The sequence below is a fragment of the Vipera berus genome, assembly GCF_964194415.1.
Source record: "Vipera berus genome assembly, chromosome: 6".
NCBI classification, from domain to species: domain Eukaryota; kingdom Metazoa; phylum Chordata; class Lepidosauria; order Squamata; family Viperidae; genus Vipera; species Vipera berus.
This window is the reverse complement of record NC_138208.1, coordinates 57,970,853-57,987,985: the sequence shown is the minus strand read 5'-3', so window position 1 is coordinate 57,987,985 and position 17,133 is coordinate 57,970,853. Positions and strand designations below refer to the sequence as shown.

At 36.0% G+C, this 17,133-nt stretch overlaps 2 protein-coding genes across 9 annotated transcripts in view; one reads left to right on the top strand and one right to left on the bottom strand.

Moving 5' to 3' along the window:
- Positions 1-6,143: 6,143 nt before the first annotated feature.
- On the bottom strand, positions 6,144-14,989 carry POLR3H (RNA polymerase III subunit H). Of its 7 annotated transcripts, none has more exons than XR_014026977.1 (8): positions 14,688-14,985; positions 13,023-13,156; positions 12,291-12,387; positions 11,366-11,452; positions 10,048-10,111; positions 8,943-9,150; positions 7,904-8,024; positions 6,144-7,758 (listed from the first exon to the last, which is right to left on the bottom strand). XR_014026977.1 is itself a non-coding variant. In XM_081331704.1 (8 exons), the coding sequence occupies exons 2-7, from the start codon at positions 13,131-13,133 to the stop codon at positions 7,971-7,973; spliced, it is 621 nt and encodes a 206-aa protein (XP_081187830.1). In that variant the 5' UTR covers positions 13,134-13,156; positions 14,688-14,989; the 3' UTR covers positions 6,144-7,758; positions 7,965-7,970. The 7 variants fall into 7 exon arrangements, 6 of the variants coding, with proteins under 6 accessions (XP_081187830.1, XP_081187827.1, XP_081187828.1 ...); XM_081331704.1 differs by having other exon boundaries at positions 7,965-8,024; positions 14,688-14,989; XM_081331701.1 differs by adding an exon at positions 14,350-14,509 and having other exon boundaries at positions 6,144-8,024; positions 14,688-14,986.
- Positions 14,990-16,296: 1,307 nt separating this feature from the next.
- The window catches only part of NUP205 (nucleoporin 205), a 60,696-nt gene continuing 59,859 nt past the window's right edge, over positions 16,297-17,133 (top strand). For both annotated transcript variants that reach the window (XM_081331396.1, XM_081331395.1), the window contains exon 1: positions 16,297-16,361. In XM_081331396.1, the coding sequence (XP_081187522.1) occupies positions 16,334-16,361 (28 nt within the window). In that variant the 5' untranslated portion in view covers positions 16,297-16,333. The remainder of the gene's footprint in view (positions 16,362-17,133) is intronic.

Here is a 17,133-nt window from a genome sequence, read left to right as displayed (position 1 = left end):
TCAAAAGCTCTATCTGAAAAATAGGATTGATCTTGTCTAAAATATCACCAGTTCCATTATCACTGAATTTCTTATCCTTGTCAATCTTTTCTGCCAAACCTATAATGTTCAGGCCAGGTTCTTTCTTCAGGTATGGCAGCAACAAATCAGATTCCAATTCACGAAACTGCAAATTAAGTCCCATTGTTATTTTCTGCTTTTGGGTATCATCCTGGGTTTGATTCAAAACTGTTATTAACACATCAAACGTTTTATTTCTATCTTCAAAAAAAGTCTGTAAGATAGAAAGCATTCTTTATCTCCTTTTGCGGACATTTTGAAAAACACACTATTCCTTCCAAGAACAAGGGAAACAGATATATCATGACAAAATGTCCATAGAGAGAAGTTATTTTTTTCCCCAGGGTGAAAATTAATCAAAAGAAAAGGAATTTTCCCACTTTTTCATTTAAAAAAAATTGGTAAGAATAAAATCCTCATATATAATCCAATGTAAGTGTAAATCCAATAGGATGATTTTCACTACTGGAGAATGAATTCTCACTGGCAACTTTCTTATGGAAAGTAAAAGTGTTTTATAGTTCAATGGTAAACAATGAGACAACAAAGAGAAAATTGTATAGATCCAGCAAGAGTTGTACGATAGATCAGAAATCAACTAGTCTATTAAAAATAAATAAAAATAGAGGAATTTTAAAAGTGCAATCAAAACCAAGGTATGCTTTAAAAAACAAACAGCTGAAGTAAAAGGTGGAAAAAGACTTCTGATCACTCCTTACTAAGAACTGCGATCTTCCAAGATCCCTCTCCTCCAAAGCTAGACAATTGTTCAAAGATCTTATTGCATCCTTCCTAGTTACTCCCATTCAATTCTAGGGAGCAAAGCTTTTCTGCTTTGGCAGAAAAATCAGCTGTTCTTGATAGGAGAAAAAAATGCCTGCCACTCAGCATATAACCTGGGTGGAAAGATATTTGTCCCTTATGTTTTGCCCCTCTCAATTTCTTTTATTTTCAGATCTTTGTTTGCCTTTAATTTTTTCTCATTATATTTTTTGCACTTTGCATAATATTACCTGCTCACAAAAGTAATAACACAATGAATATGATTGCACAACTAATAAAGAAATCTGGTCTTCATTCTTTCGAAGAAATTTCAATTCAGATTCTTTGCACCTCAAGAATCCTCAAGCTTGTTACATTCTTTAAATTTAACCTATTTGCAAAACAAGCATTTGTGGAAGAATAAAATGAACTAGTCTTTATACATTGACTGAACACCTTTGAATAAAGGCAGGATGTAAATGACATATCCAGATATGAAGATATACAATAATCTGGAACCATGCTATCCAGGTGAACAGTTGCCAATTATAGTTGCTCCACAACAATTATATGCCAGAAATATCAGGACTTAAAATCCCATTATTGGGAAGGCTTTTGCCTTAATATTAATCTGTGGAGAATGCTGAGTGTTTAATGAAAAACTATGTCAGTTTTAATAATCTTAGTAAAACAATAAATAAAAAAACTGTATGTTCTACCAGAAAAGACAGGCAGCAGAATGAAGGGGCAGGATTGAAGTCTGAGATTAACAAAAATAAGGACTTTCTTTTGAATTTATTTAAATCTTCAGAACCAAGTAAACTAAATCTTTAAGCTGCGAACAAATTAGATGATGGTTTGCTGAAATCAGCATGGGTTTATTAAGAACAATTCTTGCAATTTCAGTTCATTTTTTATCAAGTGAGTTCAATAGTAGATGTAGAACTTCAACAGATATAATATAGAGGTAGTTCTCGACTTACAATCAGTTGAGCACAAAATTTTTGTAGCTAAGCTAGACAGTTGATAAGTGAGTTTTGCCCCATTTTAATGATCTTTTTTCCACAGTTGGGGAATCACTGCAGTTAAGTTAGTAACACTAACTAACATTAACACTAACACTAAGATGGAAGAGATTTGAACTTTAAACTGGCTTTAAAGTTGTGAAAAAGGTAAAGTATTGGGGGAGGGATTCTTACAGATGAAAATTCTAAGTTATATAAAAACAACTAAGTTAAAATATGGAAGGAGATACAGCCAGATTTAAACAGATGGTAAAAACTAGAATTGTTGATGGGAAGAATTTCAGCAATTAAAATGAATATACTACCTTGAAGGCTATACTGTTATTGATTAAAGATCCTTCTTGGCAGAAAGATATATCGAAATTCCATTGGCAAAATAAAAAAAACAAGAATTAAATACAAGCTCTTAACATGATTCTAAAGAAAGAAGGGATTTTAGACTAAACTATGATACTTGATGTTTAGTATGGTTAAAAGATTGGATAACTCTAAAAAACTCAAGATTGTTAGACCCTGAAGGCTCTGATTTGAGATTTGGATGGCATGCTTATTTGTGGTATGACAAAGTAAAAGTTAACTCTAGTTTTAAAAATCATATTATTAGGCAATTGATTAGATGTATGTGGTGGAAATATAAAAGAAAACTGGCTGAAAGAGTGCCATTTTGGTTATCACCTCATGAGGCACTACATAGAACAGAGAAGTTATCGGGATGTAAATGGATCACATATTGAGAGTTATTGATATTTGAAAAAGAGGGACCAAGGACAAAGACAAGAGAATAATTAGCAAGTAAAGGATTTATTTGTGATTAGTTTAATTATTATAGACTTTTTGAAAGATTTAAACTTCATTAAAACAGTTTTGTTTTCACAGGAGTTAAATCTGAATTGGATATCAATTTATGTTTTGGAGATGACCTCTTGGTCGCTAAAGTATATAAAATGTTACTCAAGATGGATTTGAAAGACAAGTATGTCAAAGATTGTGTGGTAAAATGGGTTAAAATTTTTGGGTAACAGCATTAGATACATGGGAGAATGTATGGATTAATGGATTAAAATTTACTTTGAATTATAGCTTGAAAGATAATTTTTATAAAATGATAGATTAGATTAGATTAGCAAAAATATATAGAGGAACTTTTAAAGTGATGGAAATGTAATCAAAATCTGGGTACATTTTATTATATGGTGTTGCGAGTATGCGAAAACTTTCTGATAAACATAATGCAGAAAATAAGATATAAAAATGAAATTGGATAAACCAATCAAAAAACAATTTGGGACATTATTTCTTTACATGTTGACAGCTGTGAGTATTGTATTTACTAAGTACTGGAATAAGAGATGCCGACTGTTAAAGAATGGATTCTAAAATGGACTGAATTAACAAAGATGGCAAAATCAACTGCTTTTATTAGAGACAATGGACTAGAAAGCTTTATGAGACTGGGCTAACCTGTTGACTATTCTTTATATATCAAGAAAAATATATAAACAGATAAGATGTTGGGTCAATTTGATTACTAGATAGAGACCTTCTCATCTGAAATAGTTGTTTATATATTTTTCTTGTAAAATAAGGACAAGAAAGCTTATAATTATTTGCAGACCCATTATGTAAGGGGAGAATTTATCAGGTATTTTCTTCTCAGCATACAATAGTGAGTTGGGTTTTTTTGTATGTTTAATGTTAGACTTATTTGATGTTTGGGTCATTATTATTTTGTACACAACTTTTTTAGTTGTTACTATTGGATGTATAGTTTTCCTGTTTTCTTTGTTTTGCATTTTATTCCTGTTGATAAAACATACCGTAATATATATTAAAAATATCAAGTCATATTTTATATAAAACATTCATTCTGCTTTCTTAATAGCATTAACAAAATCGAGCAGAACGGTGCAATACATACACTGAATTAAACGTAATATGCTTTTGCTTAGTTTCGCACAGGATCGCGCTGTAAAACTTCATACAGTATAGTGCTGTCAATTTGGAATCCTTTTCAAACTTAATGGTACAAAACATGTTAAATGTTAATTTCAACATGGAATTATAAATACCGCAACTTTGATAAGGAGAGTGAAAAAAATGCAGCTCTATAATCTGCCTCATCTAAACAGAACTTTTTAATTAGCCAAAAGATAAGTAAGAAGACGCTTCTCATGTTTAGCTCCTCTAGCCTGCCCCGGCAAGCTTCAACTACAACTCCCAGCAAACATTGCTTCCGGAAGTTCTGAGGGAGCTGCTGAAAGCGATTCTTCTATTTGTAGATGGATTCGTTGAACTGAGTCTTGGTATTTTTACTCGCAGCGTGCGGAGAAACTGGTGGTTGCCTCCCTCAATGCATTTGGAGATTGTTGCTACGTGAACAGCGGCATTGCCGGGATACGAGGAGATCCTTCTAATCCGGCGTTCGTGTTAGCCTCCAAATTTATTTGTAATTTTGGGCTTCCCTTCGCCGGTAACACTTAGTTAACCGAGCAGGCTGGCGACAGCTCGGTTTTGTACTCTTGGCGTGCTCATCGGCAGGTTGCAACTCTGCTGTTTAAAATCACACTAAAATCGGTTAAGGCACGGTAGGTAAGGGTGAGTTGCCCATCTGCTGCTGTTTTAAGAAGATGTACAAAACGTAGATCAGATGAGACCTGAACATCTGGCATACAATCTTCTCTCGCACACCTGTGGGAACTCAGCCCCAACACATAGCGAGGGGAGGGCTGGAGTAAGGAACAACTTCCTTACCGACGAACATAATATTTCCTACTTCCCACGTAATGTTTTTTTGAGGGGGGGGAGGGGAGAGATCTAAGAGCTCGTGCATTACATTGACTAGTTTTATTATATTTAAACGTGAGTGAAATCTCGTCATTCACGTTATTAAATTTTTCGAACGTCAGATTTTAAAAACACCAAATAAAGAGATTCTAGTGGTAGGATAAAATTTTTGTCCAAATAAGCAGATGGAATATCCTCAATAAAATGCTGCTGGGAAGTTCTCCCGTTTAGTCTTTTCAGCTGCTCCCTTTTCCATTCTCCCTGCCCCTCCTACTGAATTTCCTTAGAATTGTATTATTTCTCTTCACTGCCCCATCGCTGGATGCTTCAGAGAATGTCTCCATCAGATTATTTTCGATCTTTTTGATAACCTTTTGTGAGCAATTTTAAAAACTACGTGTGTTGGAAGAATTTGAGGGATTGAGTCATTGTCAATATGCATTTTACTTTCATGCAATATGGCTGTTATTTAGTGGTATCCTTTTGGTTCAAATTTATTTCATATATGTTCTGAAAGATTTGCTATTTTTGGTAGATACTCATGTTCTTAAGTACGTAACTGATTTTGAAATAAACTAAAGGATAACAAAAGTGAATGGCTTATTTCATTTGTATGATTATAGACTGCTTTCCAGTTAAAGCATGTAAGAAAATGCAACACAAGTCTGAATAGCTTGCATTTCTTTGTTTGAATAAACATTTAAACGTGAATAATTCTGCAATATAAGATCTCTCTGTGTGTGGGTATAGCTGATTCCTGCTAATTGTGAATTTTGTATTTGCAAATTTGCTTACTCAAATTTATTTATAAACAAAAATCAATAGTTGCGGTGTTTTCATCCTCATGCAGAGCAAGGAGAAATTTGAGTCCCCTGATAAGCATGTTTCCAGTTGAGGTTTCAATATTTGCTACTGTTTATGGTGATTGTATAGAATGGAACTGTCACAAATGAAAATACTGCAAATGAGAAAATTGTGTCTTATTAAATTTGACACACACACACCTAGTTTTGCTTTTTTCTCTTTTGTGCATTATTTTAAAATATGTTTTGAACAGTACACAATGAAATCCTTCCACACTAATATTGGCTGCTTAAATTGGCTATTGATATCCTACTTTCAATTAAATGCAGAAACCTTTCTCCTGCATATCATTGTTGCAAGGGCTGCATATGACAGGTTTGATTGGTGGTATACTGAAAGACCCATTTAGTTGAAGACTGTTCTTTTTGCAAATATTTTTCAGGGCAGTGACCAAACTAATTCAATTACATCCCACTATCCTATTTTTTCAGAAGTTCAACACTTAGCTTATGTAATCACAAAATATCGATACTGTTTTGTTTTATTGCAACTTCTTTAAGCCTTGTTTCCTGTATCTTGCACATCTGTATTATTTGACTTACAAATTTTATTAGTGTGTTTTGAAAGCCATTCTATCAAGTAATTTTAAAGTTGAATATAGATCGCAAGCTTCTAATCATCAGAGGTCATTTTTAACACTTCTCTTTTGCTAAGTGGTTATGCAGAATCAATTTGTAAGAATACATATACATATTCCAGAATTACTGTGTTTAGTAATTTATTCCAGGCTCAAGGACTGCATTTAGTAATGAGTATCTGGAGCAGATTTAGAGTATATGTGGAAGTAATTAACAGAACCCAGTCTTAAAAGAAAGATCAGACTCCAATAGATCTGGTATAGAATAGCAAGTACAACACAGAAATTGTCAGAAAAATAAATTATTGTCAATTTTCACTAATTTTATATTTTGTATAAGTATCAAAAATTTGATGCATAATATAAACATTCTAAATACATTAAATAACATCAAGGGAAAACAAGGAAAAAGTGGCAAGTTTAATAGACATCATTGCTTTTAGTCCCAAAATCATTCTTTGAAAAGCAGGGGGAAAAACATGGTGTATAGTTACCAGCTATATTTTAAACTTACTCATTTTTCTACCAACTTACCGATTTTATACCACCTTTTATTACACAATATTAGAAAGCAAAACATTGCATCTCAGCAGTAATCATAGCACCAAGAGTAGAAATGTCCTGCACAAACACAGACTTGCAGCATCATGACAACTTTTAGAATTTGGGATGCTTACTTGTCAGAAAATAGTGTTAGCAAGAACAAGGTGTTCTACAGTGTTCTACAAGGATGTTTTTGATAATGTATTAGAACTGTTTTAATATTCTTAATGGTCTAGGCCTGTTTTATATTTAACATGTGACAAGATATTCATTCCTCAAATGGGAACTTCTTCCATATAATTATGAGTTCTTTTGTTGAAAAATGTGCATGTAAAATTTTGTCTTCTCAATGGAACATCCCCAGAGGCCATCTATCTTTCTATAAATATTTATGCTAAAAACAGTAATGGCTGTTTTCTTTGTTGTCCAAATAAAGCAGAATTTCTGACTAATTCTGTGGAGTCTTTGCTGCTCTCTGACCTTGGTTGTTTGCTTGCAGGTATTACTTTACCCAACTAGGTATCATCTGATGATGTTGTTAACACCAGTGTTACTGCTTGGGTAATGAAATGTCTGCAAACTAACATCAAAGCTTAGAGAACACCAAGGACTCTACAGTTCAACCCTGAATTACACATATTCTCTTCTATTTTAACTGTAATTCTGGCAGATAAGAGCTTATTCATTTTACCTGGTTGGTTGCGGCCCTTCAAAATGATGATTTGTTCTAAGACTTGAGTAGAGCAGGAGTGTCAAACTGCCGGCCTCTGGGCCGGATGCATCATGCTGAAACTGTGCCCACCCCATTTCTGCCAATGGGGAAAAAGTCATGATATGTTGTGACACGTCACATGATGGGGCGAGTTTGACACCCCTGGAGTAGAGGAAACTTGATCATTGTTCTTACTATACCACATTTTTACTGTAACCTGTCTGAATGTAAAAAAACAAGTAGCCCTTCAATCCTTTTGAAAAAATTAAAATAGTGCTTTTTCAGTCCTTTTTAACATTTTCATAATGAACTGTAGCAGCATGAGGTTAATCCTTCAGAATATTTTCTTTGCACTTTTTTTAATTTGGAGGATCTTCTCTTTTCTTTTTGTTTTTGGTTAACATACTGTTCCCAGGTAATTATATCCTTTTCTGTTGGATAAAAGCATCAGGATTATTACAATAATGTTCACGGAACATAGTTATTCTGTTTTAATGACATTTCATTAGGTGCACTCATTTATGTACATCTCAATCAGATTGATTTGATCTATAAAGCAGAAATGGAAAAAGTTACCATTCTGCAACTGTTGATCAAGGCATCTCCTGGCTTTTTCTGTGTAATTGTCCATCTTTACCTTCAATTAACTGTTGGTCCACCAAGATAGGAGACCTAGGCCGGGTTCACTGATAGATCCCTTAATGAAAAATTGTAAAAAATAACATTTGAATTAATATGCATTTAATATGAGTTGACACTCACTCTCCAGACCTATCCCTTTGTAACTGTTCAAAAAGTAACATGAATATCTACCAATACTTGGGTTCTAGACCATAAAGATTCCATACAATCATAAAGAAAAATCTGTGCCTAGCTTTACATTCTATGAATGCAAAACATTTGACAAAAATATAATTGTTCAGCTTCATATTTAAGCTATATCTTCACATTCTACTCTCTTTCCCTCCATTCTTAGAAGCTAGTATAAACTACAAAGGTGCAAAATGTTTTATTTTTAGCCATTTTGAACATAAAATATCTTCCCTCAATTGCAGAATTACAACTTGATTGCAGAATAGGAACAACAATTTCATACCGGAAACAGGTTGTTCTGGAAAGGTTTCTTGCTCCAGATACTTCAAAATGAAACATTTTGCACATCGTTATAGATTTTTTAAACTGGAAATTCTCCCCCCACCCATGACTAATTAAACAGAATTGAAGCTATTGATACTTGAAAGGAAAATCACCAGGAAATCTCAGTATTGATGTAGACAATACTAGGTTTGTGTGCATGTCTGTGCATATTCCAGAGGAAAGCAATGTGTGTTGCTGCCACAAAAAGTGCATGGAGGAATTACAGCAGGGGTCTTCAAACTTGGCCCTTTTATGACTTGTGGACTTCAACTCCCAGAATTCCTCAGCCAGGCATGCCTGGCTGAGGAATTCTGGGAGTTGAAGTCCACAAGTCATAAAAGGGCCAAGTTTGAAGACCCCTGGATTACAGTAATCACCAGGCATTAAACTTGATTTGAGATAGTCTTTCCTTTTTATTTCTCCATTTAGGTATTTGTAAAGCTCTTCATTTTAAAGGGTTGCAAAGAAAAGTACATACCACAATAGTGTAGGGTGCTTCTTTCTTCTGTGCCTCCTCAGTGCCACTAGATGTGGAAGGCTCTACAGAGCTTGGTCCTGTTGGGGATGTATCAATGAAAGTTTCATCCACCACACGGAAACGTATTTCTTCTCCCGTATCCATGTACAGGTCATGAGCTCCTTCGTCAGTCTCATATTCCCAAACCCATACTTGTTCTGTTTCATCACTGGGTACATGAAAAGGTTAAGGCAACAATGTGACGAAAAACAACTGTTCTCTAACATGCTATAGGGTAGGGCATGGAGTAATAATTTTATTTGCAAAAGAAGAGATTCTGGATGAGTGTATAGAGGTTTTCATGGGACCGATAACCATAGGAGATTGGGGACTCACATTTATTGGATGTATTCAAACAGGATTAGGCAATCATGTTTTCCTCTGGATCCCAGATTTAATATATTAGTATCAATGGCTTAAAATAGTCAAATTGTAAGCTTCATGATACTACCGGTAAGATACTACTTCATTAAGACATATAATATGAAACAAATATTTTGTTAATGTCTCCCTAAATTCATATCTACCGTACTGCATTTTTTTACCAGGATAATTCTTGCTGATTTTACTAAGACTAAAACTTGAAATAAAATATTTTCTAACAAAACTAAACAGGCTTAAAAAATTAAATAGAAATAAGATTTGTCATTATTATTAATTTGGTTGGTCACACAGTAAACCAGATGTTGAGACTGGATTTGGCATTTTTATCCACCTATGAAGTCCTTTTCAAGGTCCTGGAAAAGGCAGATGTTGTTTGATGACATTAAAGTTATCATTTCTGGATGGAAGTTGTTCCACGTAAAGCTGCTTTTTGCAATTTACTAATGGTGACCTTTTAATGGCGATGGTGTTCCAAGTGGTATTCCAGTTGTTTTGCAATTGCTCTCCATATGCCTATTATGTTTGATACTATTTTTGCTTTCTTTTGCCACAGTCATTCTATTTCTATTTCTATTTAAAGGTCTTCAATTTTGTGATTTTTTTTCCCAGTTCTCTTCTGCCTATTACTGCCTATTATTGTTCTATTGCATGTACTGTTTTTATAGAGCTATCTGAAGGATACAATTTGGCAGGCTGTTGTAGAGATTCTGGAGGAATTAGTATGTCATCAAAGAACCCAAGAGAAACTGTGGAAAGATCAATTAATGAAGTAGTCACTTAAATACAACATAATAGCTCCTGCTTAAGCCTTAGATTGCCTAATAATGTATGTAAAAAAATGACAATACACCTCTAAAAATATTACAGCATTCAAAGTAATCAGCTCTACACAAATTCAAGAGTAATACTTAAATACAGGTAGTCCTTGACTTACAACCACAATTGTGCCCAAAATTTCTGTTGCTAAGGAAGACATTGATTAAGTGAATTTTGCCTCATTTTACGAACTTTTTTGCCACAGTTGTCAGGTAAATTACTACAGTTTTTAGGTTAGTAATATGGTTGTTAAATGAATCTGGCTTTCCCATTGATTTTACTTGTCAGAATTTTGCAAAAGGTGATCACATGGCCCTGGGACACTGCAACCATCATAAATATAACTCAGTTGCCAAGCATCTTAATTTTGATATTATACGGGGATGCTGTAACAGTTCTGTGAAAAATGGTCATAAGTCACTTTTCAGTGTCGTAACTTCAGTTACTAAAGAAACTGTTGTAAGTCAGGGACTGCCTACATCTAGTTAAAGCTGCTTAGCTCTAATTTTTAAAGTGCATTCACAAAATAAAAACTATATATCTATAAACATACCATTAATTGTGTATTTTACATGTAATCTTCTCAACATTATACTTAAGGTTGCAGTGACTACAGGTCCTTGCCACTTCTCAAAGGACAGGATTAAAGAGACATATCCTTATAATAATTTTACACAAAACCCAATAAAACACTATCAAATAATACAGCAAATACATTGGCTCTTTGATTCAATAAAGTTTGATTTTGCTATCTCCCAGGCTTCTAAAGAATAGACATTAGATTGATTTTAAATGACAAAAATAAAATTGCTGAAACAGCGGACAAGAAATTAACAATTAGACAGGAATCAATTAGTTCCAGATTTGTTTTGAAACAAGAAATTCATCACATCTTGGTTACCTTGGTTACATACCACAATATAATAATGCCACTTGGGGGGGGCCAAAAGCCCTAATAAGCAGGCATATACATAGAATGAAGGCTATTGCTAAGCACATTGGTTTGTGCTTAAATTGTAAGCCGCCCTGAGTCTTCGGAGAAGGGTGGGATATAAATGGGATTAAAATAAAAAAAATAAAAAATATATATAATACTTTCCACTATTTTTTATTACTGGTACATCTTTTGAAAAAAAAATCTTTGTAATAGCTATCATCATTTTAAATAATAAAAAATAACTTACCATGTACACCTTCAAGACTGCAACCTTTTATCTCTCCAACCAGAATTTCATCCAAAAATGGATGAAATACGACATACCTAAAATGTACTAAAAAAGCAGCAAGTATCATAAATCTGATCCGAAGCTTCTTACCTTTTATTTTTATTACATAATGCAGATTAGGTAATTTAAACACTGATTTTAATAATTAAATGCAACTGGTTTGAAATGCATAAGTGTTACTAACTTTAAATTTGTTCTAATCCATTGATATGGATCCATTGATGTCATTATACTATTCTGCAAATGTTTTCATTATGTATTTTGTAATTTCTATATACTGCTTCTTTTCCTTTTAAAAGATTAAACTAATGAAAATTAAAACTTAATTCAAAGATTAAATTAAAACATAATAAATCAATATCTTACTGTATTATGAATAAAGTGACTGGCACTGCAAGGTAGAACTTCATAGGCATATGACATTGGAGATGTTTCTTTTGTAAGTTGAAAAGTAACCTGTTAAATGCCCTTTTTAAAATGCACATTTATATTAAATTAGAATAAAATTAATTCCATTAGCAAGCTGAACATCTACAATATGTGCCAATTTGTTCATGATTTCTCAATCATCATCAATATCTGCCTTAATAATGAAGAATTGCTTAATATTACTATACAACATACTGTATTTAATCATATGCTAATTCACTATCATACTAAGTTAACAAAAATTGAATTAGGATATATTGCAGGATGACAAATCCTTAATTCTCTAGAATGGAACAACTATACTTGGAATATATCATAAATTTTTACTTTATATTAAGGAAAAATAGTACCAAGAATAAAACAGAGTTAAATATTTTTAATTAAATACTGAGTCTTGTGGCTCTCAGTTTCTCCACAAATCTGAAGAGGTCTAACTTAGATATAGTTGTCAAACCTTTTGTGTGTGATGCACCATCTCCCGGGAATATGTAGGAATCCTCCAACTTTGTAATGTCATATAGACAGATACAGAGGCCAACGTTATATACAACCTAAATACAGTAGAATGAGGGAGAAATGAGGGAGGTCCAGAGAGCAGCAAATTGCAATTATCAGAAAGTTCATGTAAGAATATGTTCAAAAGAAAAGACACATAACTGAATATTACTAATGAAGTGATTCCAAGAAGAGTACAAGAATGAAAATAAAAAATAAAAAAATGACAATCCCTGAAGCCGGAGATGAATAGAAAGAAACATGAATAGCCAGCCCTATTTTCCGTCATTCCCTTTTGTGCTGAACTGCAAATCAATTCTATAGTACTATACTATGTATTAACAGTACAAGAAATATTCTAAATAAACTGATGAAAATTTGGAGGCCATTTTTCAATTTTTTTCTAATTGAGAAACATACTTCTTAATAACTTCCAGTGTTCAAACTATTATCCCTGATTACTGCTGCCTGGAGCTTATGGGAATTGTAACTTAAAATAAGGTTACCGCAAGCTTGCTCAGTAATTAACAGCTGAGTTTCCTAGCTTCTTCAAAATTCACAATTCTGTTTGGCATAAGTTTTCATATACTGCAGTGTATTTTATCAAATACATGTTACCCTGAGACAGAAATGGGCACTAATGGTTTGATGAAGCATTTAGAATCAATTTGTTTGAATTTTTAATAATTACCTTATTGGCCAACTTCTTATTTAACTCTTCAGTGATTGCATCATTAAGCTTTCTTTCAAATTGCCATGGAGGAATTCGCACTGTATCTGTCATCTCTACTAACACAAACATGTTGGCCAGCAAAAGCACTATACCTAGATTTAAAAAAAAAGAATTGTAAGGCTTTTAGGAAAATAATGAGCATGTTTATCACTTCAACTACAGCTCTATTTGTGGGATTTGATGGCACTTTTATCCCTTGTTGAGACAGTAAAGTGGTCATATTTTTCCCCCACACTGGTCACAATGGCTTTTTCTAAAATCAACACCAGACCATTATAATTAAGGAAAATGGTGTTTTTTCAGAAATCTAGTTGTGGTTTCATCAAGAGAATTGCCACCACTGGATTTCTGCTTATTTTAATATAGTACGGAATGCCATCCAGCAGAGTTCCACAACACAGTCCTTTCAGCACTTCGAAGCATACAGGGCGGAGGTACAAAAACTATCCATATGGTGTAGTAACAACAACTTGCACCTGAACATCGGCAAGACGAAAGAGATGGTGCTAGACTTCCGGAGAAAAAAGGAGGAACCTGCCCCACTTTACATCGGGGAGGACTGTGTGGAGAGAGTTTCCTCCTTTAAATTTCTGGGAGTCTACCTCTGTGAAGATCTGACCTGGAAAGTTAATACAACCCAGGTGGCTAGAAAGGCCCAACAGAGGCTTCACTTTCTCAGGGTCTTGCGGAAGAACAGGGTAGAACAACGGCTAATGACCCTCTTTTACCGGTCTACGATAGAGAGCGTCCGCTCGTATGGTATTGTGGTTTGGTATGCTGGTCTGACAGCCGCGGATAGGAAAGTATTACAGAGGGTGGTGAGTACAGCACAAGACATTGTGGGCTGTCCCCTGACACCACTGGATGACATCGCCAGGGCTCGTTGCCTTGGAAGAGTGAGGAAAATTCTCAGGGATGACTCACACCCTGGACGGTATCGCTTTACTCTCCTACCATCGGGTAGGAGATATAGGAGTATAGCCAGCCGCACCAACAGGCTGAAAAACAGCTTTTATCCGTGGGCTGTTAGGCTTTTGAATGAGAAATAACTTTTGTGAATTTTATGCAGAATTGACTTGGGAGGCCGGTGGTGTAGTTGGTCCACATGGTGTAGTAAGATGGAGGGTTTGTTGTCACTGTGTGCTGGGGGGGTGGGAGCACAAAGGGAGGCTCAGCTAATCTCAATGTACACATAGTTGTACTTTGACAATAAAGGTTCATTTCATTTCAAGAAGACTCCACATCTACTTGCACTACTCAGGTGATCCTGAGGACACAGACTAACCCCCAAGTAGCCTCAACAACTGTCTGAAAGAATGCAAACGACCAGCTGCCTGCAAGGAGTATAAATCCTTCCATTCCCCACCATCCAGTCAGAGCTGAAGAAGATTCTGGGATGAGAAGAGAAACATCTTCAAAGAAAAAACCAGAAAGTCCAGTTGCCTCTTGAAAAAAAAAGCAACTCTGGGACACTCTTGCTCGTACGTAACACGTGGTAACTTGCATGCAAGCAATCTTTCCCTTTATCCTACCCCACAGATTCCCCAGAAGAATGAGGAGCTCCGGCTGAGAAAACTACGGTCAGTGGCTCCGGCTCCCTAGTTTCTCTTGGTCTCCACTTACCCACATTGTCGTATCCGATCCCCGGGTCAACAATTTCTTCTCGGTCGCTGGTACTCTTCGACCACAATGGGAGTAAAGCTCGGTAGTTCCACAGACGACCTTTATGCGAGAGACGGATACTTTCCAAACCATCGGACCATTAGATGCACGCCAGTACCTTGGGTTAAGGCGGCGGGGGCGGGGGGACAGGCTAGCACAGGGGTAGGCAACCTCGGCTCTTTTATGACTCATGGACTTCAACTCCCAGAATTCCTGAGCCAGCTTGGCTGGCTCAGGAATTCTGGGAGTTGAAGTCCATGAGTCATAAAAGAGCCGAGGTTGCCTGCTCCTGGGCTAGCAGCATGCCCCGGAAGCTGTTCCTAAGGTGAATACGCACAAGCCATCAGCGAGTTGATGTAACGGAAGGAAAAGATAGGAAGCAAAGCGGTACAGTCCGAGAGTCTGCCCCCAGCAGGTCTACTCCAGTAGTTTTGGGAACTGGTATGGGGAATTAGGAACTCTCCCCGTCTATAATATATATTTCGAACGGTTTAACTTGCTTCATGAAGCGGCGATTATATTTTTTCGGGATCGATTGGATAATGTCAGCCTGCTTTTGTTTGAAAATACGTTCAGATTTAAATCAATTGGATTCGGCATTGGGTAATATCAGCCTGAATTCGTGTGGAAAACACGTTGATTTCAGTTCTATTTACACCCGTATATTCCGGTATGTTAAAACAGGAAGAGGGAAAGTGATGTATAAAAAAAAATCCACTCGCTGTCCAAAACATTGCGCCAAAAACGACGAATCCCACGGGAACCGTGGCAAGATGTTTCAATAACGTTGGCGAGGACTCATCAGTTCAATTCTGTTTAATCTAGTTCATTGAGGTATTGTGGAAAAAAATGTGTGCGAGAGAGAACCTTATATTTTTATTTTATTTATTTTAATTCCATTTATATCCCGCCCTTCTCCGAAGACTCAGGGCGGCTTACAAGCTTAGCAGTAGCCTTCATTCTCTGTATATGCCTGCTTATTAGGGCTTTCACACACACCCCAAGCGGCATTATTACAAAGTCAGCTTAATTGCCCCCAACAATCTGGGTCCTCATTTTACCTACCTCGGAAGGATGGATGGCACCTTGACTTTCTAAAGGGAAAGAAAGGTTATAACTTGCTAATCAATCTGTTCATTTCTGATGTACCAAAGATATTTTTATTTAGTCGGCTCTCTTATCCATACTTTTGAACAAAATTGTGTATTTGCGGAGAAAACCGTATCCATCGTTCCAGCCAGCGAATGAGAGCGGCCTCACTATATTGCAATGCTCGTTCAATTTCCCGCGCTTCTATCACCTTGAGCTGAACTACAATTCCCAGCATTCGTTACTTCTAGCTCCTGATTTTCTTAATTGTTGGGCATATAGCCATCACTGTACTGCAAAAAAAAATTGTAGATTTTTGTTTAATGAGCTAAAGGATCAATCTGCTCACCGTGCTATGGAAAGCAAGGAGAAGGTGGAATTATTCTTGATGCTAAGCATCTTAAATGGTTGGTCGGAAGATTAACAGTGCTACCCAGCAAATAGAGAGGTCGCCTGCTTCGAGTTCCGGGCCTTTTGGGCAGGAGGAGCGCTAGGCTCGCGTGACTGGGACGTCCAAGATGTCGGCGCCGTTGGCGGTAATTTCAGGTAGGGAGGCTCGGGTGCGAGCTGGAGGGCGAGAGGAGATGCGGGTGGGTCGGTTTCGGGCGTCTTTTTTTTCTCGGAGGCGGTAGAGCTGCCGTCCAGTTTCCCCATTATTTATGGGAAACTGAATTATTTTAAGGCCACCGTTTTTGACACGAGTCTCTTTCCCTTTTCGCTTCGCGCAATTCTTTACGCAGCAGCTCAAAACGGAGTAGAACCTTTACTTCTAAGAAGATTTATGGGGCTTGCTGCTTTACTTGCACTTCCTCTTGTTCTAAAACAGCGCCGAAAAAAATAATAATCCCTTGGATCTTGCAGGAGCCGCCGACCTTACAACAAACTTGGTGCGGCTCCCAATCAAAAAAATCAAATTTATTGCAATCAATTTTTTTTTCAAATAGGGCCGAGAAACTGGGAAATGCTACTCTAGGCGGCTAATAACACAGTACGTTAAAAACATCATAAAAAACAGTAAGAGTAAAACCTATAATGATGACTGAGAGCAGACCTGGAGTTTTTGAAATAGATTCTTCCGTGATGAAAATTCGAATTCTTAAACATTCTTTGAAGGACCAAAGGAAATCTGAATTATTGTCCTTAGGTATTTTGACTGTGTCAGTGGAGCTGTGGCGGTTTTTCTTGGGACAATACAGGTTGTGTCCTTGACTTGAAACAGTTCATTTAATGCCCATTCAAAGTTGCAATAAGTCACTGAAAAAAAGTGACTTATGACCGTTTTTCACACTTAGGACCACTGCAGCATCCCCATGGTCAC

Bases quoted from the DNA above. Each gene is read 5' to 3' on its own strand.
- POLR3H (XM_081331704.1), bottom strand. From the start codon at position 13,133: ATGTTTGTGTTAGTAGAGATGACAGATACAGTGCGAATTCCTCCATGG. The intron at 10,112-11,365 runs GTAAGTTATTTT...ATCTTTCCACAG, and splicing joins CAGTCTTGAAGGTGTACATG to TTTCTCTTGGGTTCTTTGAT. The intron at 8,025-8,942 runs GTATGTACTTTT...TTTTTCATTAAG, and splicing joins AAGCACCCTACACTATTGTG to GGATCTATCAGTGAACCCGG.